This window comes from Brachionichthys hirsutus, chromosome 7 (genome assembly GCF_040956055.1).
Source record: "Brachionichthys hirsutus isolate HB-005 chromosome 7, CSIRO-AGI_Bhir_v1, whole genome shotgun sequence".
Lineage (NCBI taxonomy): Eukaryota > Metazoa > Chordata > Actinopteri > Lophiiformes > Brachionichthyidae > Brachionichthys > Brachionichthys hirsutus.
This window is the reverse complement of record NC_090903.1, coordinates 5106121-5132465: the sequence shown is the minus strand read 5'-3', so window position 1 is coordinate 5132465 and position 26345 is coordinate 5106121. Positions and strand designations below refer to the sequence as shown.

The 26345-nt window shown below is 45.1% G+C and overlaps 1 protein-coding gene across 1 annotated transcript in view; it reads left to right on the top strand.

Annotated features, from left to right (window-relative positions):
• lyst (lysosomal trafficking regulator) overlaps positions 1-26345 on the top strand; it is a 40249-nt gene that overhangs the window by 8419 nt on the left and 5485 nt on the right. Inside the window, exons 3-39 of the mRNA XM_068741751.1 lie at positions 1305-1503; positions 3409-3499; positions 4488-6588; positions 8767-9712; positions 9809-10009; positions 11990-12146; positions 13217-13428; positions 13548-13614; positions 14095-14204; positions 14774-15143; positions 15225-15381; positions 15502-15675; positions 15758-15918; positions 16141-16331; positions 16844-17089; positions 17275-17448; positions 18030-18179; positions 19005-19142; positions 19221-19419; positions 19516-19635; positions 19745-20363; positions 20867-21047; positions 21408-21577; positions 21679-21909; positions 22012-22178; positions 22284-22436; positions 22557-22718; positions 23085-23276; positions 23368-23579; positions 23696-23905; positions 24021-24197; positions 24417-24493; positions 24606-24794; positions 25532-25677; positions 25757-25853; positions 25937-25998; positions 26202-26257. Coding sequence (XP_068597852.1) covers positions 1305-1503; positions 3409-3499; positions 4488-6588; positions 8767-9712; positions 9809-10009; positions 11990-12146; positions 13217-13428; positions 13548-13614; positions 14095-14204; positions 14774-15143; positions 15225-15381; positions 15502-15675; positions 15758-15918; positions 16141-16331; positions 16844-17089; positions 17275-17448; positions 18030-18179; positions 19005-19142; positions 19221-19419; positions 19516-19635; positions 19745-20363; positions 20867-21047; positions 21408-21577; positions 21679-21909; positions 22012-22178; positions 22284-22436; positions 22557-22718; positions 23085-23276; positions 23368-23579; positions 23696-23905; positions 24021-24197; positions 24417-24493; positions 24606-24794; positions 25532-25677; positions 25757-25853; positions 25937-25998; positions 26202-26257 — 9265 coding nt within the window. The remainder of the gene's footprint in view (positions 1-1304; positions 1504-3408; positions 3500-4487; positions 6589-8766; positions 9713-9808; positions 10010-11989; positions 12147-13216; positions 13429-13547; positions 13615-14094; positions 14205-14773; positions 15144-15224; positions 15382-15501; positions 15676-15757; positions 15919-16140; positions 16332-16843; positions 17090-17274; positions 17449-18029; positions 18180-19004; positions 19143-19220; positions 19420-19515; positions 19636-19744; positions 20364-20866; positions 21048-21407; positions 21578-21678; positions 21910-22011; positions 22179-22283; positions 22437-22556; positions 22719-23084; positions 23277-23367; positions 23580-23695; positions 23906-24020; positions 24198-24416; positions 24494-24605; positions 24795-25531; positions 25678-25756; positions 25854-25936; positions 25999-26201; positions 26258-26345) is intronic.

Below are 26345 nucleotides of genomic sequence, written 5' to 3'. Positions count from 1 at the left end.
AGACTCGTGGTAATGATAAACACACATTGGCACAGAAATTACAATGTTCCTTTCATCCTTTCTTTCCCCGGTCATCTACAGTCACGCTGCGGTGCGGACATGATTGTTTTCAAAGCTTGTCTTTTGATGGATTATACTGCATGACAGATCTTAGATTATCATTATGCAGCCAAAGACTGCCACTGTAAGGAGCATGGCCTCGTGGCCAGTAGGACACCCATGAGTATTAAGTATATATAAGTATTTTTATCAGCATTGACATGTATATTTTTTTTATAACCCTGTAGTGAAGAATGCAAAGGGAGTTGGTGTGAATGCTGGTTGACCGTGGAGGTCTTTCACAGGACACTGGGGGCTCGTCAGTATTCCCAAAGCCAGTCACTCCATCATGTGACATCACATGCTTTCATGTGATTCGCGGATCTGCTGCGAATCTGGAAAGCTTCCATTTTAAATTCCAATTTAATGGAATTTGTGCTGTAGAACAGAAAATTCAGTCAGCAGTCAGACGAGGAGCTATGCAGATAGAGCCAGCCGAGCTGCGGTCATGCCTGGAGAAAAGGCAAAATGACATTTGGTAAGAGGAGAACAATTCGTGTGTGTGTATATAAAATATATATTATACTGACAGGAACTGTGTTAACCAAGCTCTGTTAGCTTAACAGCAAAAGTGTGTAAAAGTGAACGTTATGTGATTAGGTTGATAGCATTAGTTAGCATTAGCAGACAGACACGTTCTGGCTTGGTGGAGCTCTATACGAGCAGTTTCTTCTGTACCCTTAAGATATATGTTTTTATAGCAGTAATTAACTCTTTCAGTGCCAGCCATTTTCGGCTCAGCTATATGCTGAGCGCTCATTTCCCCCCAAGCTTTCAAACCCCACAGAATATTTTGTACTCTGACTGTGCAGACACTGGACCCACCAACTGTATGATGAAGGGCTCTTCTTCCATCAGTAAAGTAAAGTGTGTTCCTACCATTTTCGTTATGGAGTTATTGGCCATTGAAGAGAGTCCAGAATTCAATGTCAGTGTTGGCACTGAATGTTTGGGTTTAGATCGACGTCAATGGCATCGAAAAAGTTAATAGACATTTTACAATGCCATCCCAACATCTTATGGCAGAAAGTACAGTTGCTTCCTGAATGCTTTTCAAAGTTATAAGTCTGTGAAGGTGATTTCAGAACTCTTCAGAAATGGGGAAAATGACCAAACATTGCCTGGATTTGTCTCTTGTTCCTCCAAAGTATACAGATTTGTAGCTGGTTGTGCCACAGCCTTGTCTTGTGTCTCCCCTGTTACAGCTCAGACATGAGTGGGGCCAGCAACACACTGGCAAGGGAGTTCCTGACTGATGTGCATCAACTGTGCAGCGCAGTGGCTCAGAGAGCCGAGGCCCGGGAGGAAGATGAAGAGGAGAGTCACATGGTGGCACTGGGAGAGTACCTGGTCAGGGGAAGAGGCTTTCTGTTGCTCAGCACCCTGGATTCCATTATTGACCAGGTGAGGATGGTCAACGTTGCGTTCGTCAGGGAATAAATATTCATCCATTCCAACTTGAAGGCATCTTCATCCTCTTTAACATAAATAAATCCAGTCCCAGCGATGTGGTTTTTTTTGTCATAGATGTATGCAAATTACACTGTAGTTAAATCATTAATGTAGAGGCCACTGCTTTTAGATTAAAGACTAAATCGTTTTTCTTGTCACAATACATTTTTGCTGTGTGATTTCAGCCAATGTTTTCTGAGTGTGTTTTAACGGTGGTATCGTTGCTGCGTCAGGCTGTTCATGGACAGCTGCCTCTCGTAGCTCGACGTATTCGGAACAGTATGTTGAACCTACCAAATGAAAGATTAAAGTCTCTTCTTTCGTTTGTTCCTACCATATTTTGTTCCGGAGTTATTGGCCGTTGAATAGAGGCGGATTTCAATGTCAGGGTTGGCAGTGAATGTTCGGATTAGAAAGAGCCTCTTTTAGACGTTAATGGCATACAATGAGTTAAATAAAATGTAAACAATAGAACTTGTATAAATACATAAAAGCCACCCATTTGGGTGATATTTGAAATAAATTAGACTGAGTTTTTAAAACTGTTAATAAAATTAGAAATAAACAAGTTAAAACTGTAATCTTTGAACACTTAGCAGCAACAGCCTGAATATGACAAATCAGAATTGAAATACTTTAATAATCCCAGAGGGAAATCATATCAGCAACAGTAGGAACTATTAAAGCTTAGTTTTTGGCTGGAAAGATTAACTTCTCCACATTTTCTGCAGAAAGCACAGAGATGCTATGGAGAGATGGGCGGGGCTTCCAGCTCAGGCTTCTCGCTTGCATTTGCCATTTGTCACGCCTGCGAGCTACCAGCGTGATTCCCCCGTCAGTCAATGGTGTCCGACACTCAGAGGTGCTAGTGATAAATTTAAAATGCATAAAATATAACCGAAACGGTACGCAAGTGGACCGAACCGAACATGCAGAACCGAAACGGTTCAATACATCCACGTGAACCGTTACGCGCCTAGTAATTACATGGGTAATTACTCTTTCTCCTTTCCTATCCATTTTGAGTTGCACCGATCTAACTTTGCAGTGTGGTGATGCATGCCTTGCCTACTAGGCACTCATTGCACACACTCTCAATACACACTTGAAGCAGTCTATCCAACTGGACGGTCAATTCATGGACTCACAATGATTCAGTTTGTCAACCTTATATTCTTTCAGCATTTTAATTATACAAATATCTAAACGTAGTCTGTCATGTGTGACTGTTTTAAAATTGATTTGACAGATCTCGTTTGGACTTTGGTTTATATTAGTTAAAACCTGCACCGTGAAGATAAAAAATGGAGCCACTGGACTTGGTTTCTATGTAAAACAGGGAGTTCTAAGTGTTCTACGGGGTGCTCATTTTGAATAATCAATAAGATCTGTTCTGTTCACTTGCGTTAGGGTCGTATTGCGTACTGTGGATTTCATCTGTGATCCACATGGAATTACTGGTCTTTCATGTGATAAGTTGAGTGCAGCACATAAAAGCAGAACAGCTGGTCCTCACTCATTCAACCATGACTCGGAGTTTCGACAGGCTTTCCAATCATCTTTCCTCATCGCTGTGCAGGCTTTAGAAAGATGTGAATACTAATCCCATTTTTTGTCAGGTCTTTGGAAAGAGAATTAACTGTTTTATCCACAATTGGGTCGCGCTGGAGCCTAGTCTAAAGGCGAGAGGCTGGGTACACCCTGGACAGGCCGCCAGTTCATCACATGGACAAAGGGACATTTGTACAGAGTGACTGTGGACAATGTTTTGTCTTGATGGGAGTGTCTGGATGCGACATCATAGCGCAACCAAATGCGCTTTCTTGGTAACTTCAGTTTGCGTTGTTGCCCTCTCAGGAGCTGACCTGTCGGGAGGAGCTACTCACGTTGCTGCTGTCTCTACTTCCATTGGTTTGGAAGATTCCTGTGCAGGAGGAAAAAGCCCCAGGTCAGTACCAACAAATCGCTCTTTCACACCACATAACTGTGAAATGGTGTGTGACTAATGAGGTCAGTTTACATTCTTGATTTTTGCCAGTGTGAAAGTTACTCTTTGATTCTCAACCTGTAGAGTTATGTTTGGCAAATCAACAGGAGAGTAGGAAGCATTTTGCACCTGAACTATTCTGTATGTACCGGTATGTTTATATTTTGTGTGTATATTTTTGTTTTAGATTTTCTGTCATCTTTTATATTAACATTGACGAATGTTTTGGGCTGTAATGGCAGTTGAATGTGTGAGGTTTGATTTTTGGGTAGAAATGGTGTCCTGATAAACAGATTAATTAAAAAAACAAAATCAATTCTTGACAGACGACTGTCCTCAATTTCAGCTGCGTAATTCAGTGGGTATAATTTAATAATGTGATCAAAATGTAATTTTTATGGATTAAATTTAGTGTTACAAACATGCGCAGCCACTGGCTGACCTCAGGAGGACACTGGTATTTAGTGCAGGGCTGCTGATCCTCTTTAACACAGACCCTAGACATTTCTGCTTTAATTAAGTCCTATACACACTGATCTTTTTTAACAAACATAAATTAGTTGCTGACATGCAGCTGGGCTTTAGGTATTACATACGCAAAAGAATTGGCACAAGTATTGTTTGAAGTGATATTATCTGTATTTACTCATTCGATGTCTAAAGACGTCAATTGGGTTTGTAATTGAATTCTGCCTCTCTTCAACGGCCAATAACTCCAGAACAAAAAGATGGTGGGAACTTGTTTGTTTTTCCTGATGAAAGAGGAGACTTTAATCTTTCATTTGGCAGCTTTGGTATTTGCATAATCATAGTAGATAATATTCTGTGGGTCTTGAAAATAGGACAGAATGAGCGGAAACGGCTGGCATTGAATGAGTTCATCTGCAAAGGAAGCCAACATGTTTTATTTTCTTAATGAAAGTCATATTACGTTCTTCTACATTGACAGATTTCACCCTGCCTTCCCTACTGGACGTATTCCTTAGCCGGGAGGTGAAGGCCTCGCCTCTCAGAGCCGGACAGAAGGCGGCTGTAGAGGAGCAGAGCTCTGGTAAGAGGCTCCGTCTCGGCAGTGGCACCTGGAAGTCACGGAGGTCTCGAAGGACAGCACAGAGACACTCTGTAAAGGATGCTCGCAAGTCCCAGGTCTCTACATCAGATTCAGAGGCCAACCCTGAAGACAAAGCAGTCCCTGGCCCTAGTAGTACAAGAAACCGAAGGCCACATGGCTCCACGTTCCGTGTAAGCTGTCAGCATCATTATTTGGAGGCCTCGCCATCGCCATCCACCACCACCACAGAAACAATGAGCCCACCATACCCACATCCCCGAATGCCAGGTTCACAGACGTCAGACACCCAAACCCTCACAGACCCGGCTGCAATATCAATTTTTAACCGCATGGAAAATTCGCCTTTTGATCTCTGCCATGTGTTGCTGTCCTTGTTGGAGAAAGTTTGTAAGTTCGACATGAGCATTAACCACAACCCAGGGCTGGCAGTCAGTGTCGTACCCACGCTCACTGAGATCCTGACTGAGTTTGGAGATTGCTGCGGTCCTGGGGGAGAGGGCGGAGGGGGAACAGGGGCAGAGGAACTTGCTGGAGGCTGGACGGAAGAGCCAATTGCTCTAGTCCAGAGGTTGCTTCTACGCACCGTCCTGCACCTGATGTCAGCGGATATAAATCAGAGCGAAAGCCTCCCAGATAGCCTGAGACGCAGTCTGACAGACCTTTTACGAGCTACCCTAAAAATCCAGAGCTGCCTGGACAGGCAGGCTAACCCTTTTGCTCCTCGGCCCAAGAAGATCTTACAGGAGGTCCAAGATGAATTTTCATTCTCGTGTTATCGTCACAGGGCATTACTGCTTCCAGAGCTCTTAGAAGGAGTACTACAAGTGCTGCTAGGTTGCGTACAGGCGTCGACACAAAACCCATTTTTCTTCAACCAGGCACTGGAGCTCATCCATGAGTTTGTCCAGCATCGTGGATTGGACCTGCTCGAGGCTACAGTGCTACGGCTGGAGGGACTCAGCAGGGCAAGGGATTCTGAAGTAGTAGGCGAGGCTTCAGAGAGGCTACGAGGTCTTATTGCCGGGGTTTTTAAAATCGTCAGTGCTGTCAAGAAGGCAAAGTCAGAGCAGCTGCATCAGTCTGTCTGTGCACGACGCCGACACCGCCGCTGTGAATATTCCCACTTTCTGCATCACCACAGAGACTTATCGGGATTGCCCGTGTCCACTTTCAAGCAGGCTGCGCGACGCAACCCGTTTGAAGAGGACGGGGAAGGCAAGGAAGGACTAGAGGCCGGTGCAGTGCGTTACCCTGAGCGCTGCTGCTGCCTGGCCGCTTGTGCTCACCAATGTTTGCGACTCTTGAAGAGACTCTCCCCCAGTGGTCCAGCGGTCTTGCAGGTGTTGGCTGGGGTGCAGGCTGTTGGAATTTGCTGTTGCATGGACCCCCGCTCAGTCATAGGACCACTGCTGCATGCCTTCCAAGCTCCGGGTCTGCGTAGTTACCAGTCTCATATTCTTAATGTCCTGGGCAGGCTTATCCTCGATCAACTAGGCGGTGGACAGCCCTCAGAGAAAGCAAAGCTGGCCTCCTGTAACATCTGCACTCTGGACAGCAGCCAGCTTCCGGGACTGGAGGACACGCTGCATCACGGGGATCCTTCGGCTCTTTCGACCAGTCTGTCCTACCGCTCCCGAGGTATTCTGCCTAGTGGTGGGGGAGCAGAGGACATGCTGTGGAAGTGGGACGCTCTGGAGGCCTATCAGGAGCTAGTGTTTGGTGAGGACTGGCTGCTGAGTCAGCAGATAGCAGGCCATGTGTGCAACCTGACCCTACGAGGGAATGCTATAGTGCAGTGGCAGCTCTACACACACATCTTCAACCCGGTGCTGCAGAGAGGGGTTGAGCTGGCCCACCATGCCCAACAGCTGGGAGTTTCCACTGTCTGTACTCAGGTCTGCAGCTATCACATGCGGTGTCTACCTGTGGAGGTCCTGCTCATTTACCTGCAAACATTGCCTGCCCTTCTCAAATCAAGGTGAGCAGTGTTTTTTTCGTCTTTCCTGTTTCCCAAATCATCCAACTCTTTTTTTTTTTTTTTTCCGGTGACGGTTACATTTATTTCAAGGAATTGTTTCAAATTAAATTTTTTGACATAAAAAGATGTGTTTTTTTGTTAAAACTGCAACAGTTTTATACTTTTTGTCATATTTTATAAAACTGTCACTGTCCCCACAGCCGTACATGAGACAGATAATCTGGAACTGGATCTGACCACTTTAACTTTAGATAATGCTCCCAATTGCATTTTCAAAAATCACGTTAATCATCAGGACTGTCTGATGGAATCTAAAGCCTCAAAAGCCCCTCCCAGCAGAGAGCGCTGCTGTACTTGATAGTTAATACCCATTTATGCTCCCTCTACATGCATGATACATGATATGTCCATCTATGGACAGTCTGTCTATGCTTCATATCGTTGGCCTCATAGCATAATTGCCCAAGTCAATTTTTTTGCCCAGATTGTGATTGTGACTTGTGTCCTTGCAGAATTTATTTAATTTTTCCTGTTTTCCACAAAACATTCAAATATGACTTAATTAGCCTAATAGCATGATAGTCTACGTCAAATTCCATAAACATCCGTCAATAACCAACCGAGATATAAAGGAACAACTTCTGACTCTCCAATGTTAACGGAAATTTCAAAGTGATACCGAATACATGATCTCTTCTGGATCATCACCAAAATGTAATTATTTGTTCCTGGTAACATTCCCAATATTTCCTGTAAATTCTATAAAGATCCAGCCGTAACGTTCTGAGTTATCCTACTAATAGAAAAGCAGACACACAAACAAGGAGGTAATAAAAAAAAGTTCAAATCCATCCACTGATTGAAGGACTTGGAAGGAGCGAATGGGCAGTGTTCTCGTATTTACTGTCATCTGATGCCTTATTGTTTCATAAAATAAAAATGGCAGCACATTTCATTTCAAACATACAGCATTCAGTGAAGCTCCTCTTGCAGGATTAGCTTCCACTGTATGCTACAATACCACTGCTGGTGCCACTTATAACATCAACATAGCAACGCAACAGCAGCAGAAAGGGATTGTTTAATTACAAATAAGAAAATTCCAACCTGTGTAATTATTATTGTGTATTTGTAACATAATGATATGAATGCTATGCTAATAAATGTTCATAATTATTAATTATAGCCTTATTTTGAAGTGCTGTTTGACCACATAAAATGCCTGCTTGATGACTAAACTCAAACCTGGCGTCCATTAAGCATGTGTTAGGAAAGCCTACACAAAACATGCCATGGTGGCAGGTTTACATGGTTGCCAGGGTTTGCTGGGTAGAAGGTCAAAATGCAAAAATGATGCTTTCAGACATGCAAAAAGGTGCTGTGTATTTTTTTTTCTTTCTTTTGGATCTGTGCATTTGTACATCCATGTCCAGTGAGGTAGGAATTTTGTAAAATACTGCAACCAGGCTTGCGGCTCAGTCAGTCATCAGATCTGCAGGCTAACGTCTGCACGCTAATATATTCATAATACTAGGAGGTTGGCAGTGTTTGTAGGGTTATTGATGTGACCCAGGATGGATCCCATCTCAATACAATACGGTGTTTTTAGAAAAGTTACCTACTGCAGATTTTAATCTACAGAAGCGTCAGTGTGTTCACATTATCCTCTTACATTAAAGTCATGCAGACGATTGTTATAAAATCCCTCTATTACCTATTCCTTTTCTATGCTTGGTCAGAGTTAGACACCTAATCCACTTGGACATTGTCATTAGATCTGTCTCATTGTCATTTCTAATTAATGCCAATCCATAATTCATTACAATTTTTTGGTCTAAGTGAGACGTCATTGACGTTTTATCTAACATTGTTATGAGTATGGCTACAGCAGATTAATGTTCTGGATGCATTTAACAGAACAGGGTACTTCCGTTTACGTGTATACCCTTGGGACGTTTCTAGCTTGTATAACAGACCCTAGTGATGATGCTTTCTTCCAGCAGCTGGCTCTCTATGAAACCTATTTTGTGTCTTCGTGGAAATGATGCCAGATTGTACAATAAGGCTGATTTTCTTTATTTCCTGTAAAATCTTATTTACTTCAAATGTGTGCCGTTCACGTCCACCCATCCTGTGCTGTTTGACATTACTTATATTTTGCCCTATTTTCTTTTACAGGGTAATTAGAGACCTTTTCCTCAGTTGTAATGGTCTCAATCAAGTGACTGAGCTCGTGTACCTAGACCAGACACGCTCTTTAGCTTTGAAGGTGTTTGAGACGCTAATAATAGGCACTGGACACCAGCACACTGATGGGGTACTGCAGGAGCTACAGAATGCTGATGCTGAAGAAAGGGAGGCAAGCTTGGGCCTGACTGAAGATCTGGGGTCACGAGGGGCTGGAGAGGGCCCACAGAGCCTCACAAAGTTCTACGAAGGCCTGAAGGAATATCCAAGTCAAAAGAACCGAGGTGGGCCAGGTCGTGGACCAGGGCGCAGCCGAGCAAACACCCACCTTCATGCTGTCAACCTTTTCTTGTGTGTGGCGTTCCTCTGTGTCAGCAAGGAAGCTGATTCCGACCGGGATTCGGCCAATGACTCGGAGGACACTTCAGGTTATGATAGTACAGCCAGTGAACCCCTCGGTGGGCGAGTGCCTTACCTGTCCCTGGACAGCGTGGCTCTGCCCTCCAAAGAGCAGGTGCAACGGGCGGCGGATGTTTGGTCAGTGTGTCGTTTAATCTACCTGACCAGCCCCTTGTTCCGGAGTCAGTTCTATAGGCTGGGAGGACTGGATGTCTGCTTACGCCTCATGGCCATGGTTATTCAGAAACTGTCCTGTAAGACCAAGGATGGGAAAGGAAAGAAGAAAAAGGACGGAAAGGGCAAAGGTAGCCCTGAGTCCACAGCTCCTTCCATCTTAGTCGGACTTGACGAGACAATTCATGATTCTGCTGACACCCTCGCCACCAGTCCAGGTGCTGGAAAGACCCAAGATCCAGCGAGGAAGCAGGAGGAAGAGTGGCAACTACAAAGTATTCGACTCCTTGAGGCCTTGCTGGCTATTTGCCTACATAGTGCTAGTTCAGCACTACAGCGAACAGACCCTGAGCTTTCATATCAGGTAAGTCAGTCAATCAATCACATTGATCGGCTCAATCCTGAGTACAACGCTCATAAAACACTTATGCCTTATATTGTTGTCTCGTGTCATCTATAGCTCCAGTCAGTGGAAGAGACTCTGTTTGAGGTGAGAGACCAGCTCTCCCGCTCAGGAGTTGTGAACTCTGACATTGCTGTTCCTCTCTTTGACTCGCTCATGAGAGTCGCCCTGGCAGAGGTGTCCGCTGGTCCCGACGCCCCTGAGGAGAAACCAGACAAGGTGAGTTCTGCCCTGCCTTGGAAGAAGCCGAGTGAAGTTGTTGCACCTCTTTAGGTCGTCAAGTTTATTGCCTTGCTTGTCTAAAGGCCAGTTCTGGTTACAGGCAATCTAAGAATATATAACTCTTGATGTCTGGAGATTCTCCCGTCATCCATGTGATGATATATGCCAGCAGTAAAGTTCTTCACAAAACATTAATATTTAACATTGTTTGCTCTGATCCATTTCTGCGCTTTACATCATTATGGTTAACCGCTACATCTAATTGACGAGCACTGTGACAGTAAACATGAATAAGTAAGCAAGTTTTTAATTGCTTTTTCCACTAATTACCTTTATTCATTGCATACTATGTTATCTTTGGCTGAAGACTGTGACCAAACATGAAGAACAATGGTGGTGTTTAGTAAAAAAGCTTTACAATGAAAGGAACAATTTTCCAGCCAAACATTATCATGCGTCAGGGCAGCGGTGTGTGTGGCCACTCATACTGTGTTGCCAAGCAACCGTTATCTGGATAATATAAAATAAAATGGCAGTCCATGGAAAATGATGCCTTTTGATTCGAGCAAGCATGGCCTCATTTCAGAATAGCAGGGCAACACCTTGGTAAATATTAGTTCTTGTTAATGTAAGTTCTACCACCAAACGTCTTCCAAACGTGTTGAGAAGATGTAGTTTGTAATATTTACACAGGAGGGGGCACACGAGTCAGATAATCCTGCAGTTAGAAGAAGACCGTTTATGTTCGGGGCCAGAATACGAACTGTTTTTAGTTTTCACTGACAAAAAAGAAGGTGGAAACTAATGGTGCCCATCCTTTTTGACTGGTAGTGTGTGCCTCTCGTCTCGCTGACTCGGCTGTCTTTTTTCCTTCTTACAATTCCTGGCAGACTGCCTTCTCTCCTACAAGAGGGTTTAGCTTTTTATATAATGGGTTTACCTCTTTTTTTGAGAAGCTTAGTTCTTCTCAGGGGCCCAGCGACATGTGACGTTCACTTACCCATTCCAACATTGTGCTGTGAAGCTTCCACCAACAAAGTCGTTCTGCTTTGGGACTACTCTTTGAACTGTTCATTTACCGTGCCATAGAATATCAAAGCTGCGTAGTTGTGAAATAGAGATGTGCGTTTCAGGAAGCCTCTTCTCTGAACTACCACGAAGAGCAAATTTCTTTGTCGTACTAGAATAAAGTGTAATTACGTATCCGCTACAGTAGGAGGCAGTGGTGGGTTTACATCGACATGTAGTGCGCCATTAATTCCAATTAATAGGGTGTTCCCACTTGCAGGGAGTATGATGAGCTCCTCTACTATGGTGTGGGGATTTTGCACCGAGCAATCAAATCAGCAGGGTTGTTTTTTACTTTTCATTTTGCATGTTGAAATGTTTGTTTGGCTCCTGAGATAATGGTGCTGATAAATGTATTATTAATTTAATTTTAATTTATTTCTCAGTATCAATTGACTCAATTAGTTGGTTGGATTTTATAGTTTACGTAAGGATTTAATTTTCTAGAATTTAAGGCAAATTAATAAACGACTAAAAACGAGTTTAATAAAGTTATTCTTTGTAAATGGATCGCATTATGCTATTTGTAGTCATGGTGGAGGCACAACGTGTTTTCTTCTTTCTGGGGTGGCCTTAACACAAAACAATTGAAGCATTGACATTTATGAGGAATGAGTCTTCAGATCGAGGAGCCGGGCTGTGTGAGTAAAAGTCAGCTGGCTTTTTTTTCTGACTATTTTCCACTCTGTTGGGAAATTATTTGCCAGATTAAGGGAAGGGCCATAGTGCTTTGCATGCTTATTATAGATAACGTCCTTTTACAAACAGAATTAGGTAAGCTCTTTCAGAATTTGTCTTATTTTCCCAACTTAATGACCCGGCTAGTGATGCTTGCTTACATTTCGACTGTAGTGGATTGAAATTCTTGTTTCTTGCCTCCTCTCTCCTTCTCTTTCTCTCCCTCTCTCTCTCTGTCTCACTCTTGCCCACTCGCTCGCTTTTTGTCAGAAGCTTCAGGTGTTTGCAGACGGGGTGGCCCCGGCAGGTGATCTGTCTGAGGAGGTGGACGAGGTACAGAGCTGTGGCGTCAAGCCCCCGGGGGAGGAGGAGGGCTACGACGCCGACAGCGAAAGCAACCCTGAAGACATGGCCAAGCAGGAAGAGGGTAGGCCCACACCTACTCTACACACCTGACAGCTCGGGTAATAGGAGCTGAGGCCCATTTGACACGACTGCATCAGTCTGCTTTACGTTTATATTTTATAACTGTCCCTGCAAGATCACATTTCACCCTTTTTATTTCCTAGAGGTTTTTTTTTAGGGCTGGAATCTTATAAATTAGTGTTACTTCATGCTTTCTGTTTTCTTTAGAGGTTGTTTTTGTTGTTTATAAATGTTACCAGCCTGAATCTTGATGGATTAAGAGGTTCTGGTTTTGGTCTCAACCTTTTAATCTTGCTTTTCCCGCATAGGAATTGAAACCTTTCACGGATTGGTGAACACTTTTATTCATTTTTACATTTTCAGAAATTCACGGGAGAATTTAATTGTAAAATCAATATTTTTAAGGTGCGTGTTACATAAAAAACAACAATATAAACCCGTTTAGGTTGCTGTGGAGGATATTTGGTAATAAGTGGCTAAAATGTATTGCATACTTATGACGTGGCAGAATTGGGTCTGAGCGCTTTCCTCACAACGGCCTCTTTTGTCACTTTTCCCTCTCCACTCCCGTCTCACAGGTTAAGAACGTGGCCTAAACTCCTTTTTGCTTTTTCATCCCATCAGAAAGGAGTCTTTGTTTTACCTCTTACAACTGCAGGCAACTAAACTGTGTGGCCACATGAGCTGGATCTTATGACTTTACTAGCTTCTGGTATTTTATTGCACCGCCTACAAGAAGATATTTTTTGAAGAAAAAAAAAAAATACATGACATGATTTGCCAGAATTAAATTAGATTGTAGTTCAGCATCTTAAATTTCCTCAAAACTATATTAAGGCGATGCTGGAGCTGCCATTCAATATTATTCCATTCATCCATTCATTTTCTTCTGCTTTGCGAGTCACGGGAGTTGTGGGAGGCAGGGTACACCCCGAATGCATCGCGGGGCCTCAGTATTATTCTTTTAGTTTATATTTACTAGATACAGCTTGGGTCTGTATTAGCATAGTTGAGGTAAGATTTATCATCTGTCCTCATCTGTGATTTTTATATGTGTGGTGGTTCTCTTAGGGGTGAAGGTGGAAGCTGCCGAGCTGCGAGACTTTGCGGTGGCGGCTGACGGGCCTGGGTGTGGAGCGCTGCTCTTTCCGCAGATCTGCATAATGCAGTTGCAGCTTCTTGCCAGCAGCTCCCCAGACCTGGAGGTTGTGAGTCACGTGTTTCACAGTCTTCTAGGTGCGGTTCATGCCAACCGCTGCAACGCTGCTTTACTCTATGACCAGGTCAGACTGACTACTTCCTCTTTGTATTACTAATTGTTTCAGTAATGTGTATTTGCCTCTCGCTTATCCTCAACTGCGCTATGATGAATTGCACTGATCTCCTCTTCTGGTCTTCACAGGGAGGAGTCAAAACTGTCCTGTCTGGCTTTCACAACATCCTCAGCCAAAGAGACCCCTCCTTTCTAGGTTTGTTTGCTGTTTTTTTCTGGTTTATTTTAAACTTATTCCTGTGTGACATCTAGGGCCAAATATTGGGTACACTCAGAGATAGCTTCCTTCAGATTTGGAGCTCTTGGCATTGACATTTTGTTCAAATGTCATACTCCTTGTGTGTAATTTTAGTGTTTCTCGAAAAACTCTAACCAATGTCAACAATTAAGGGAAATTGTGTAAACACTGACATTTAAAACATTTCATTGACTTAACACATTTGGAATGAAAGTACATGTCGATCAATTTCTGGTGAGTGAATTTAATGCATATTTTGCAAGATATATGTATTTTTTAAAAGCCTCCATTATAAGTAAATGGGAAAATCTGGATTTTTTTTGTATCCAGACGGGTATACCGATCTCTACCAAAATGTATTTCATTAAGATGTGTACTGTTTTGCCCAAGTGAATGAAAACTGGTAACCTAATCTGCTCTTCATTGGTCTGTATCCAGATTGCCAGACGGTGCTCGTCGAGCTGCTGGTTGCCATGGTGAGCCAGCGAATCACAGCGGAGGAACTGGCTCTATTAATTCGTCTCTTCCTGGAGAAGAACCCGCCTACAGTAAATAGTCCCATCAATCTGTAAACATTGCTGTCTGATCTTATGTTCGGGACACTGTTGACGCTAACAGCTTATGTTCGGTGTCTACGCATCATTTTTTCCACATGAATAAGAATTTATTCGTGAAACATCCTTTCTATTAATGCTAAACGGACTGTACTTACAAACCGCTGTTCCAGTCTGACCAGTCACACAACTCATGACGCTTTAATTAATCGGTGATAGTGCAACTTATTCCTACAGGTTTGTGATTCATTGGGATCCAGCAGCAGACGTTATTAATAACCTGTCTCCAAGAAGCAGGTTCCATGGGAGTTTTTTTAACCGTGTGAACACGCTGATCTCTGACCTGAGGCGTCCTCGTATGAAAATCGTATGCGTTAGGGGCTGAAGTTGCCACATGTAGTCATTTCTTCTGGACTGAGCCCAGGTTTAAGGTCTTTTAAACAACTGCTGGTACCGTATGCATGAACTTCAAAAAAATGTACCGTAACTTGGAGATTTGTGAATTGTAACTTGGCTTGTACCTGCCAATTGTTTCCTTACTTCAAGTCTGCTTTGCTTGCCAGGAGGTTTTACTCAAAGGCATCCTGCAGATTGTTGAAGCCAACATGAACATGGAGCCGCTTCACTTCTTGTCATTCCCCGCTATCGTTGGGGCTTCAGTGTCAGGAGGGGTATCCAACAGCTCCAGGCAGAACAGTGCTGTTGGAGGGAAAGGTGTTGGTTTGCTGTGGAAGGGCAAACTGTCTTCTGGACGCAGGGAGGGGGATGTTGGGCTACGTCCAAGCCATCGCCGATCCTCTCCATGGCACACGGCTCCTCTCCACTTACCCCTGGTAGGCCAAAACTGCTGGCCCCACATGGCCAGCGGCTTCAGCGCCTCCATGTGGCTGAGGGTGACAGAGCAGGAGGAAGGGGATAAAGACAAAAATGAAGGTGAAGCACCAATACATGTTTTTTTGCCTGAATATCATTAGTATGAGCTGGCTCTGAGGTTCCTCACTCGTTATTTTTCAGGGGAGAGTAACCCTCCTGCAGCTGAGTCCCACCGTAGCTCCTCGCAGCTTGGGAGCGGATTAGTGGACGAAGGCCTCGTTCATATTCTGTCCATGGGCTCCAAGGCACTGATGCTTCAAATGTGGGCAGACGTCTCTACGGGCTCTCTCACCTTCAGGTGATTCTTCAGCATGGTGTACCCAAAGAGAGAGAGAGAGCTTCAAAGATGTGTGTGAGGAATGTCTCTCTATTCCTGAAGCATTCATAGTTTGAGTATCGTCATGTGCTCTTCCCTCAGAATTTGTATAGACCCAAATGACGAAATAAAAGCTGGTCTGCTCGCGCAGGCAGACTCTGAAGAGGAAGTACTCGGAGTGGGCCGGTGGCAGCACCTCGGCCTCACTTACACCCAACAGACGGAAGGCAAGAAGAACGTCCATGGCCGTGTGGTTGTTTGGGTGTGTGGGATCAGGTGAGGAACATCTGTAAAACACGGGTTTTACATCTGGCAAAATAAGAGGCCGTTAACCTTCACATAACCTGTTTTTGTTCAGGAAATGTGAAGTTTCTTTGGACTACACGCTACCCAGGAAGTCCAGTTTATCCTCTGACAGCAACAAAAGCTTCTGCATGCTGGGCCATTGCATCCCATCCTCTGGGGAACCTCTGAAGCATGGTGGATGCTGGAGCCTGGGCACTGTTCTTCTCTTTAACGGTAGGACTCCTGCCGTTAAATCCTGCCTTTCTGCTAGATATTAGAAACGTTTCTCTTTCTCACTCGACTGCTTGCCTCGCCTCATTTCTTTGTTGGCCACGGTTTGGTTTGCGCCATGCAATACTTGAAATCATTTACCCATTGGGTTGATACAGGATCGATGTGGGATTTTTCAGAAAGTCATTAAGATGGTGAACTGTACGATTTGCCTCCGTAATACAGGATCCAGAGTAGGGTCTGAGGAGGCTCTCTTCCTTTACACCAGTGGGCCTGACCTCACTTCCATCATGCCCTGCAAATACGGCCAGCCCAGTGGGACGTTATCCAAGTTTGTGTCTGAGGAAACCCTGAAGTGTGATTACGTGCGAGAGTTTCTCATGAAGAACAAGGATGTGGATACAACAGCATTGGTTGTAAGTCTGCATGAATCTTCATCCTCCTCACCAGACACACACACAAACACACACACATTTATGTATTTAGAAAATACTCAATTAATTTTGAAATGACACTGTCTTAAAGCTGTTATGCTGTAAACTGTGATTTAAGTGTTCTGCAAGTCTCATTTCTAGTTTAATTTCACGGTGCATGGGTAACGTGCCATTCCAATTAGCTGTCATTAGAGATATTATACAGTAGGGACTGATCCCCCCCCCCCCCCCCCAATGAAAAAAGCTATTTCAGCTAGACTTAAAATAGATGTTGATGGCTAATACATTTATTGACAATGGCTCTGCTGATTTAAAAATAAAGGCGTAAGACAAGAATAATTAATAAATTCCCTTCCTCGTCTTTGAAACTGCTGTTATACTCTAAACCGGAAACGTCAGCACTTCTTTAAAACTGTTATTACGTCACATTGACGGGATAAAGGTTTTCAATGAAAGTTATAATTGTGTGTGTGTGTGTGTGTGTTCCTGTACAGGAGGGTCTGGCTGTAGTGTACGCTCCCAGCAGTCCCGGCGTCTACACCATCTACGAGCCTGTGATCAGACTGAAGGGTCAGGCCAAAGCGGTGGTTGTTCAGCGGCCGTTCAGCTCCAAGGAGGTGCAGAGCGTTTCACTGGAGCCCAACGCTCTTAGGGCGCTGCACCCCACCAACACCCAAGGCCTGCAGAGTGTCTTGCACAAGATCGGAGGAATAGGGAACTTTGTCTTCCTCTTTGCACAGGTAGGATTGTTGATGTTTTTTATCGAGGTTTTATCTGCTTTAGAATAGGTCAGCAGAGAGCGAGGTGTCGCTCCCTTTTAATCCCAGAGGCTTTTATAGAAATGTGTAGTTCATTTAGATGTTTTCCTTTGTGATGACCTTTGTTTGTGTTTTGTCCCCCTCTCCTCTGGCTCGACACCGTCCAGACAGTGGAGCTGAGTGACTGTGAGAAGACCCAGACTCTGGCCCTGCAGGTGCTACTGTCTTCGTCCAAGTTAAACCAACACCGCATCTACGAAATGGACTGTTACCACGGTTACTCCATGATCCACCAGGTCCTCATAAAGTCCAAATGCATCGTGGGATATCATATGCTGAAAGTGAGTCACCTTTAATAGTCTTTGCTATCTTGTCGAATACAACTTTTTGCGGCCGTTTTCCGGCTTTGTCACACGAAGCTTCAGGTCTAGATGAAGCTTTGAGAGATTGCTCTAACAAAATGTATGAAGACAACATATAAAACAACAAATAATACAAAAATAGAACTTAAAAAAGATCAAGTATTAATGTTAAGTAGATAAGAAATACATCTGTTAGTCGTATTGAAATGTAGAATGCAGACTCTCCATATTTACTTTTGGCTCTGTTTTTTCATAACTGACTCTACCTGACTTTTAATTTCTCTTTTTGGTCTCCTAAAACAAAGACATCATTTCAGTCTGATTTGAACAGAAGAACAATTCTATTCATTGGCAAATCATTTACTCTTGAATGGGTGTGAATTTGTGTGTATCTGAATAAGTACCTGTATTGTATATATTAATGTTGTTGTTAGAACCATTTTGTAGTTCTATAATCTGAGAGAATGGGTTTATGCAGTTCTTTAATGTCTAATTTCTTTCCACTTTGGTGTGTAATTTACCAATAGACACATTTCTGAGGCCATATTCTGTCTTTCTAGACTCTACTGGATGCCTGCTGCAGCCGAGCCATCCTGATCCTCGGGGAAGATGGTCAGTTCCGTTTGGACACTGAATCTGTTGCTGTGGTTCAGGATGTCAGGCTCCTGTCAGACATCCTGTTAGACTGGAAGATCTGGGCCAAGGCTGAGGTAAGGACGAGCTCCATAGTAACAGTTTTTAGTAAGGGAAGATGCCAGGTTCAAAAAACAGATACAAGATATTTAGCGAGTCAACCCTCCTCCTCCTCCTCGCTGGTCGAAGATGATGAAAAGGTTTTCATTTCATTATCATTGTTGGACGTTATTTTTTTTTAAATTATCAATTGTTCGGATTCAGAGCTCTGTGTAGAGCCAAACATGGTCAAGGGTGTTTATTGTAACTTTATCGAATTAAATAAGACAAGACAAAATGTATAGATCCCAGAGTGGGGGGGGGCACTGTTACAGCAGCTCAAGAGAAAGAAGTAGGACACGGTGAGAAATGTATAGATGAAATAGTATTAAAACAGAAATATAAAATTAACCCAGTTCCAGTGGCAGCAGTAAGTCACAATGCCGTATTATACAGTCTGGCTGCAGAGCAACGAAGCACCTGAGGAAATGCTACCAAGCCCCTCCCAGTAGATTTCAATTATTACTGTGTTTCTTCGAACACCCTCAGAATGTAAAAAGGAGCAGCTTGAACTCGGTTAGTCGCGGCAAACCCTCAGGCTTGGCGAGGTAACACTCATCGACTTCCAATAACACATTCAGGCTAAATAAAAATAATAAATGCTGAAAAGGGTTTGAAATGCAAATTGTATTTTTGAGATGCTTAGTTCGTTCCAACATTCCAACTAAACGAATTAATTCAGAGATGTTTTGTAATGTTTTTCTAAATCCTATTCAGCTGGAGGTGTAATAGTCACCTCTGCCCTGCCGTTAGATGCTGGCTAGCGGGTTCGTGTGAGCTTCTCTGTTTTTGCTCCCCCTTAGTGTGGCGTGTGGGAAACGCTGCTTACTGCCTTGGAGCTCCTAATCAGGGTGCACCACCCTCATCAGGTCTTCAACATCCGTCAGCTCCTCAAAGCTGAAGTGGTGCATCGTTTCCTGCTCACCTGCCAGGTGTTACAGGTAAGTGCATCAACCTTAAACCACCGCGAGAGCGCCTTGTGTTTCGTCTCTCACTGACGGCATCGTGTCTGTCTTCAGGAGCATCGAGACGACCATCTGACGACCATCCCGCAGGAAGTCTGCGTGTCATTTGTCAAAATCATCCAGGAGGTTCTCGGCTCTCCTCCGGACATGAACCTGCTGAAACTGATCTACAACTTCCTGCTGGCCGTCCACCCACCAACCAACACCTACGTGTGCCACACGCCCTCCAGCTTCTACTTCTCACTGCACATCGGTGAGAAGGAGGTGCAGCCGAAAGCAGCTCTTCTCTCTCAAGGAGCCTTTAATGTGAGACACTGAGTTCTTTCGCTGTCTTTTTTTTTTTTGTCAGATGGGAAGCTGTACCAGGAGAAGGTTCAGTCCATTATGTACCTGAGACACTCCAGCAGTGGTGGAAAGTCTGCCAGCAGCTCTGTGATGTCGCTCTCCCCGACTGTCTTCAGTGATGAAGGTGCAGCCGCTTTAAGCGTTATTCTAAGGGCTGCTACTAAGGCTCAACAAAATGTTGTTACAAATTCTTGAAAATGATGAGTTTCTAATCATTTCGTTTCGTTTTCCAGGCCATCTTCACGCCCCCTCCCCTGAACACGGAGGCGGTGAGAAGTCGTTGCGCCCCCCCAGTCTGGCGGCGTCTCTGTATGCCTCTCCTAAACTGCCACCTCGACTCGGGCAGCGTAGCTCTAATGAAGCGGGTGAAAGTGAGTGCGGCTCCCTCGCCGCTCAGCAGGTCCTCGGTAGCACCGAGACGCTCAAGAAGGGCGGCGGCGATGAGCAGCTCCTCAGCAGCTGCGAATCAGCCAAGACGATCTGTGACGCTAATGACGTGGAAGGAGGCGGAGCCATGCGCACGCCTTCCATCAGCGTGGAGGAAGAGCGGGACGAGGACGCGGATAGCCTCGCAGAGGGCAGCGTTGGGGTGACGGAGCCTGAGGAGAGGTGCGGCGGGGCCAGCGACGAGACGCCGCACCGCCCGGACAGCCTAAAAGGCATCCAGCCCTTCCAGAGGAGCCCGAGCAACCTGGCCAGTTTGGGCCTGGCCTTCCCGGCTCCCAACGGCTCGCTGACCATCGGCCGCTGGCCCAGTGCGGCCGACAGGAGCTCCGTGCCCGAGGACTGGGAGAGCTACACCTATTCACCTGGCTACGACAGAACGCACAGCAAGACGGAGTCCAATGACAGGTACACCGACGCCGGCGCGGGTTCTCGGGTAAACCACGGCGAGCAAGCGAAGCATCAACCGGGCTCGTTTGAGTTTGGTTGAAGACGCTTCGCCTCTCGTCCACAGAGGATTCTTCGGTTCTAAAATCATCCAAGACTCCAGCTGATTGTTTATTGGCGAGAGAGCGAGGTGGCTTATTACGTAGACACTTTCTTCCCTAATTGAATCGTACACAAACATAAACTTCTGCCTTTGGAAGGCTTTGTGTTCCTGATGGCGTCGTTCCGTTTGAGGGATCCTACGTGCCGTCTGTGTACTCCGCTCGTACTGGCGTGCCAAATCGCTTGCGCGGAAACCACGGTCACGTTTCTTGATCATTTCATGCTTCATCTCCGTCATCATCACGCCTTCGCATCGTCGGGTTCGCTCGTGTCTCGGGACTCTCGTGCGTCGAGGTATTACCGTACCTCTAAAATCAGCTCGGACCGATTCAGGACTTCCGACCTTTATCGTTTGCGCTCAGGTCCAGCACTGAAGACTGCCTGGTGCTGATCTGCTGTGGACTCTATGATCTTCTGAGAGGCATCTTGCTGCTCTTGCCTGACCTCATGCTTGAGGAGGTGATGGACAAGCTCATTCAGCCCGAGGCCCTCATTGTGCTGGTTAATCACTCGTCGCCACTCATCCAGCAAGGAGTCATGAAGGTCGGCTAATATATATTCTCTTGATCTGGTTTACCACCAGGCCACCACATGTTTGTGCAGGAATGATGCTAGTAGATAACATAGTATCTGGTAATAATGCAGATCAGAAGTCCCAACATTTAAAATTTAAAATTTACACAAGTTTGAAAATGTTTTAAAGCTTACATGGGTGTGGGTTTTGCTCACTTGCTGGTGTTTGCTACACATTTATCACCCAGACATCAGACATTTCTAACTATTTCTTTCCATTAATGCATTAAATGCCAAAAATATTTGGGTAATTACCTGTCAAATATCTTTCCAGTGTTGGCTTCATACCTTCCTGAATTGATCTCGTGTTTGTCTGCCCTCCTCTCCTAGCTGTTGGATGCCTATTTCAGCAGAGCCCTCAAGGAGCAGGAGGAGAAGTTTCTGAAGAACCATGGCTTCTCACTGCTGGCCAATCAGCTGTACGTCCACCAGGGCAGCCAGGGGCTCCTCGAATGCTTCCTGGAGATGCTGTTTGGACGGCCGGTCGGCCTGGAGGAAGAGTGAGTCCTGTAAAAAACAACGCACAGGATTGTCTATGCTGTGTCTGGACGATCGCACGTCTGTGCTCCGTTTCACCATTGTTTTCTATTCTGTTTTTCAGTTTGGACTTGGAGGAGATGGAGAATATTTCACCTTTCAGAAAGCGCTGCATCATCCCAGTCCTGGGACTTATCGAGAACTCGTTGTACGAGAACTCCTTGGTGCATAACATTTTGTGCATGCTGCTGCAGCTGCTTAACGCCTGCCCCAAACTGGCAGACATCCTGCTAGACCACGGTCTGCTCTACGTGCTTTTTAACACCCTGACCACTCTGGATGGCATGGAGAACAGGTGAATCTCTCAGGCATTCATTAAATCATTTATATTATTGATCTGGCTAGATTTTCAATGGTCCATATTTTGTTTTTGATCTCTTTCCTCTTTATGCTCCAGTATTCCTTTGAATGATTACAAGCTTCTGGTGTGTGACGTCCAGCAACTGCTGGTAGCTGTGACCATCCACTCCTGCAGCTCTTCAGGGTCCCAGTACTTCCGTATCATTGAAGACCTCATTACCTTGCTGGGTTACATGCAAACGAGCAAGACACGTCACACGCAAGGTGAGGATGGTACATGTTAAAACAAACGACACACGTAATCAACCGCAGAATTTAAGCAAGTCCCTCGTGGAGAGCATCACAACAGTCTTGTTGTTCTTTCCACAGAGATGGCGGTGGCCTTGCAGTTCCGTGTCCTTCAGTCGGCGATTGAGTTCATAAAGACGACAGCGAATCAGGAGCCTCCGAAGCTGAGCGGCTCGGTTAACGCCCCTAGCTCTCCGCACCACGCCATCTATCAGAAGCGCAAGAGTATCGCAGGTGAGCGTCTGATGCAGCGAGAGGAAGTCGGTGCGCTGAGGTAGATTTGTACCGCCATGCGTTTCCAGGCCTTTGATTTTTTTGTCTGTCCAATGACCATGTCTTCATCTTGATCTGAAGGTTCCATTGCCATGAAAGGCTCCATTAACCCCCGCATCCCCGGGCAGCACTGCTGCTCCTACGGCCAGATCCCCCTGTCCCCTCCCTTCAGCTTCCCGTCTCAGGACCCCCCCTTCCCCTCCCCCTCAGGAGCTCCATCCTACTTGCTCCATTGTGACACAGGTAGCTTGGACTGCGGTCCACGGCGGAGAAACGCCTCCCTGACATGGAGAACGTTTTCCATGTCTGCTGTGAATTCGCCATTAGCCCCAGAACCCGCCTCCCTTTGCCCGGTACCTTGGAGCGCTACCGGTGCCTTTTTGTATCTGCGTGTTTGAACGCTTAACTTAATCAAGTTGAAGCATTTTAGCGCTGATGTCATTGTGATCGGCGATTCTTTCCAATCAATGATTTGTGACATTTTGCATAACCTTAGTATGAATTTGAAAGAAAACAAATTCATCCATGCTTCATTGCAAATTGCGTACCGCGGTGTGCGCTCGCTTTGTCTATGTCGCAACTGAGCGCACACGATTATTGTGCTTGTAGGCCGGCGCCGGTTCTCTTTGGCCCAGACCGACTCGCTCCTGATGCGGATGCGCTCTGTAGCCAGCGAGGAGCTCAGCCAGATGATGCGGAGGAGGATGAGCCAGGAGAATCCCATTCGTGCCAGTGAGAGCGAATTCGTCCAAAGGCTGCAGAAGCTCGTGGTGCTTTCTGTCAACAGACTCCTTTACCACGGTACAAAACGTCTTCTGTACTTTCTCCGTACCTTACATGAGCATAAACTGTACTGCGTAATGTACTCCTGGCTCGTTGTCTCTCCTTTCAGATGTGAGTCAGGACTTATTTGACCTGCTGAATATTCCCGACTCTCCCGACCAACAGCCTTTCACACCAGATCCAGGTGATCAACCACAGGATGACGGCGGCGCTGCCTCGGCTCCACACTCCCCTACTCCCTTCCCCTTGCCGCCTGCTAGCAAGAAAAGCTTTCAGAAAGATATCCTCAGACTCATGATGGATGGGATCAAAATTAGCCAGGTATGACGTTTACTGGTCTTTTTCGTATTTAGCTCTAGTTTATGCTTTAGTTTTTTTTATCTGCGATGAGCTAACTGCTCTATCATGCAGTTGCTTTGCTTGTTATGGTCTCGCAGGGAAGCACAGGTCGAGGAGGAGCTCCGAATCAACAGTGGCGGAAGATCTTATGGTCGTGTCGGGACACTTTTCGGGTGCAAATAGGCCGTTTGCTTGTGCACACCCTCAGCCCTGCACTTCCCCTGTCCGACCGGAAGGAAGCATTGGAGTTTGTGTACGATCCCAAACATTTGGATATCCTCAAGGAGAGCCTCAGTCCTAGTCTGGAGGTGAGTGTAAAGGAAACCGTTTTTATAGTTAGAGTAACAAATAGTTATATTTCTATTATTTCTGGTCATTTCCGTCAAACCAGATCTACCTAATTAATTTTATTTTCCGTTTTAGCACGGGCCGAAGCTGTCTCTGTATCTGTATAAGATGCTGCACGATCACAGGGACAGCCTCACCAAAGATGATCAGAATGCAGTGGGTGTCTTTATGACCTCGCTCAAGCTTTGCGGCCATCGCTGCATCCCAGCCAGCGCTCAGCATAAACAAGATTTGCTCAAGGCCATAAAAGAGGTCGGTCTTACAAAAGGCAAATTCTTATTTTTAAATGGAGGGGGAAAGTATTCCAAACCTCTTTAGTTGAACTCAATTAGCCTTGACAATAGTATAAAATATAGATTTTGTGTAAGTGGAACAAAATCATTTACAAGTGAAGCCTGTCAGATTTAATCTTGTTGGAGAAGACGGCCGATGCGTTTAAAGCCTTTTTTACTTGGAATTTTATTCACACAGGAAAAATTCAAATATGAATCGGAGGAGAAAACCAGCAAAGTGGCATGGGAAAAGAAAATGTCTAACACGCAGAAGAAGTGAGTTTTTTTTACTTAACACTAGATGGATCTCCAGTACTGGAAGATGTCTGTAAGTGTCGCGCCTTCGTTCCACTCATCTTTCCCTCCTGTTTTTGTTGCTTCTCTGCAGTCTTCTCCAGAGGCTGGATGCAAAGTCCAAGGATATTTCAAAGATTGCAGCTGATATCACTCAGAATGTGTCCCTGCGGCAAGGCATGGAGAGAAAGAAAGTCATCCAGCACATCAAGGGTCTCTACAAGACTGAGCTCAGTGCCAGTCGCCACTGGCAGGAGCTGGTGCAGCAACTCACGCATGACCGGTGAGCATCGGCACAAGTCTCTCACCAGGCCATGCGTTATTGGAACAGTCTAATGTGAGACAGTTACTTTATAGAAATGGATGTAAATTAAACTAGTGCAATTCTAGATTGCCGATGTTTGTCTAGTATAGCATGCTAGTTTAGCAAGTTTTCGTTCCAACGTAATCCATAATATAGATTTTATAGATTCTCCTGCAGGTGGCACCAGATGAAACTTTGAGGGTTCACAAATCTTTTGTCTCTGTTCAATATTTTTTCGCAAACTGTCCACATAGAACGGCCAATTCCTGAAGTTGTACCTTTTTTTAAAACAGATTTTTCCTGTTTTTTCAGTTTCCATAGTTACCAATTAAATTTTAGGGTCATTCTGTGAGATTTGCCTCAAAAGACAATTTTCTTTTCGGGCTTAGACCAAAATCCTTTCAAAATCTTCTCCCAAAACCTTCAACATACAAAAGCCAAGCACTGAAGCGGTGCCTTTTAGTGATTGCTGTAAATACAATAAAACAAATTCCATTGTTGCAAGCTTCAGTTCATTCTGGTGGTTTGTTTTGATTTATTTCAGAGCAGCTCTGTAATATTTTCTATTTATTTATTCAGATACTATGTTGTGATTAGGGGCTGTTTCTTTACTTTCTTGATTGTTGGAACCTTTCTCCGTCGGGGATCTAGAAAGTATTCTGATTATCAACAAAACTTTCTGTACTGAACAACCGGACTATAACGGTCTGTTTCAGTGCGGTTTGGTACGACCAGACCTCCTACCCAACATCCTGGCAGCTGGACCCCACCGAAGGGCCGAACCGGGAGCGCCGGCGGCTTCAGAGATGCTACCTCACCATTCCTAACAAATATCTGCTGAAAGACAGACGCAAGCCTGAAGGTGAAGGAACCCTTCGCGGCAATAAGGCAGCTACTGTGATTCTGTTTGAGTGTCCGAATCCCTCCTATGTCTTGTTTAGACACGGCTACGGTAGCATTATCCTTCCTCTTTGAGGACAAGACCCACTCCTCCTTCTCCTCCACTGTCAAAGACAAAGCCACCAGCGAGCCCATCAGGTACTTCCTGCCGCCTTTTCTCGGCTTAGACGACATCATGTTCCTCTCCGATGGGGTGTGTGAGGAATGTTTTCTGTCCTTAGGTTCACCAGACGGTGCATCAGTGTCGCTCCCTCCAGAGAGACGGCAGGGGAGCTGCTTCTGGGTAATACACTGTCCGTTTCCCGCCGCGGCTTCATGCATAATGCAGTCTGCCGGTTACATGGAGCAGAGATGAATGTGCTCTCTCTGAGGCTCTTGAGTTATTTTGAGAGTTGTTTGAAGTGTTTGTTAGTTATTCAGGGGGGGGGGGGGGGCTGTTATTTGCCTTCATACATTAAATCTCACGCGCTACATGCTGTCTCACAGGAAAGTCGGGGATGTTTTTCGTGGAAGACAACGCTACAGACGCTCACGATAATCAGGTATGGTCAGACTACTGTTGGGGATTACTTTTTTTTAAGGTGGATGATGATGGTCGTGAACTGGCTCGTCTACTTGGCACAGAATGTG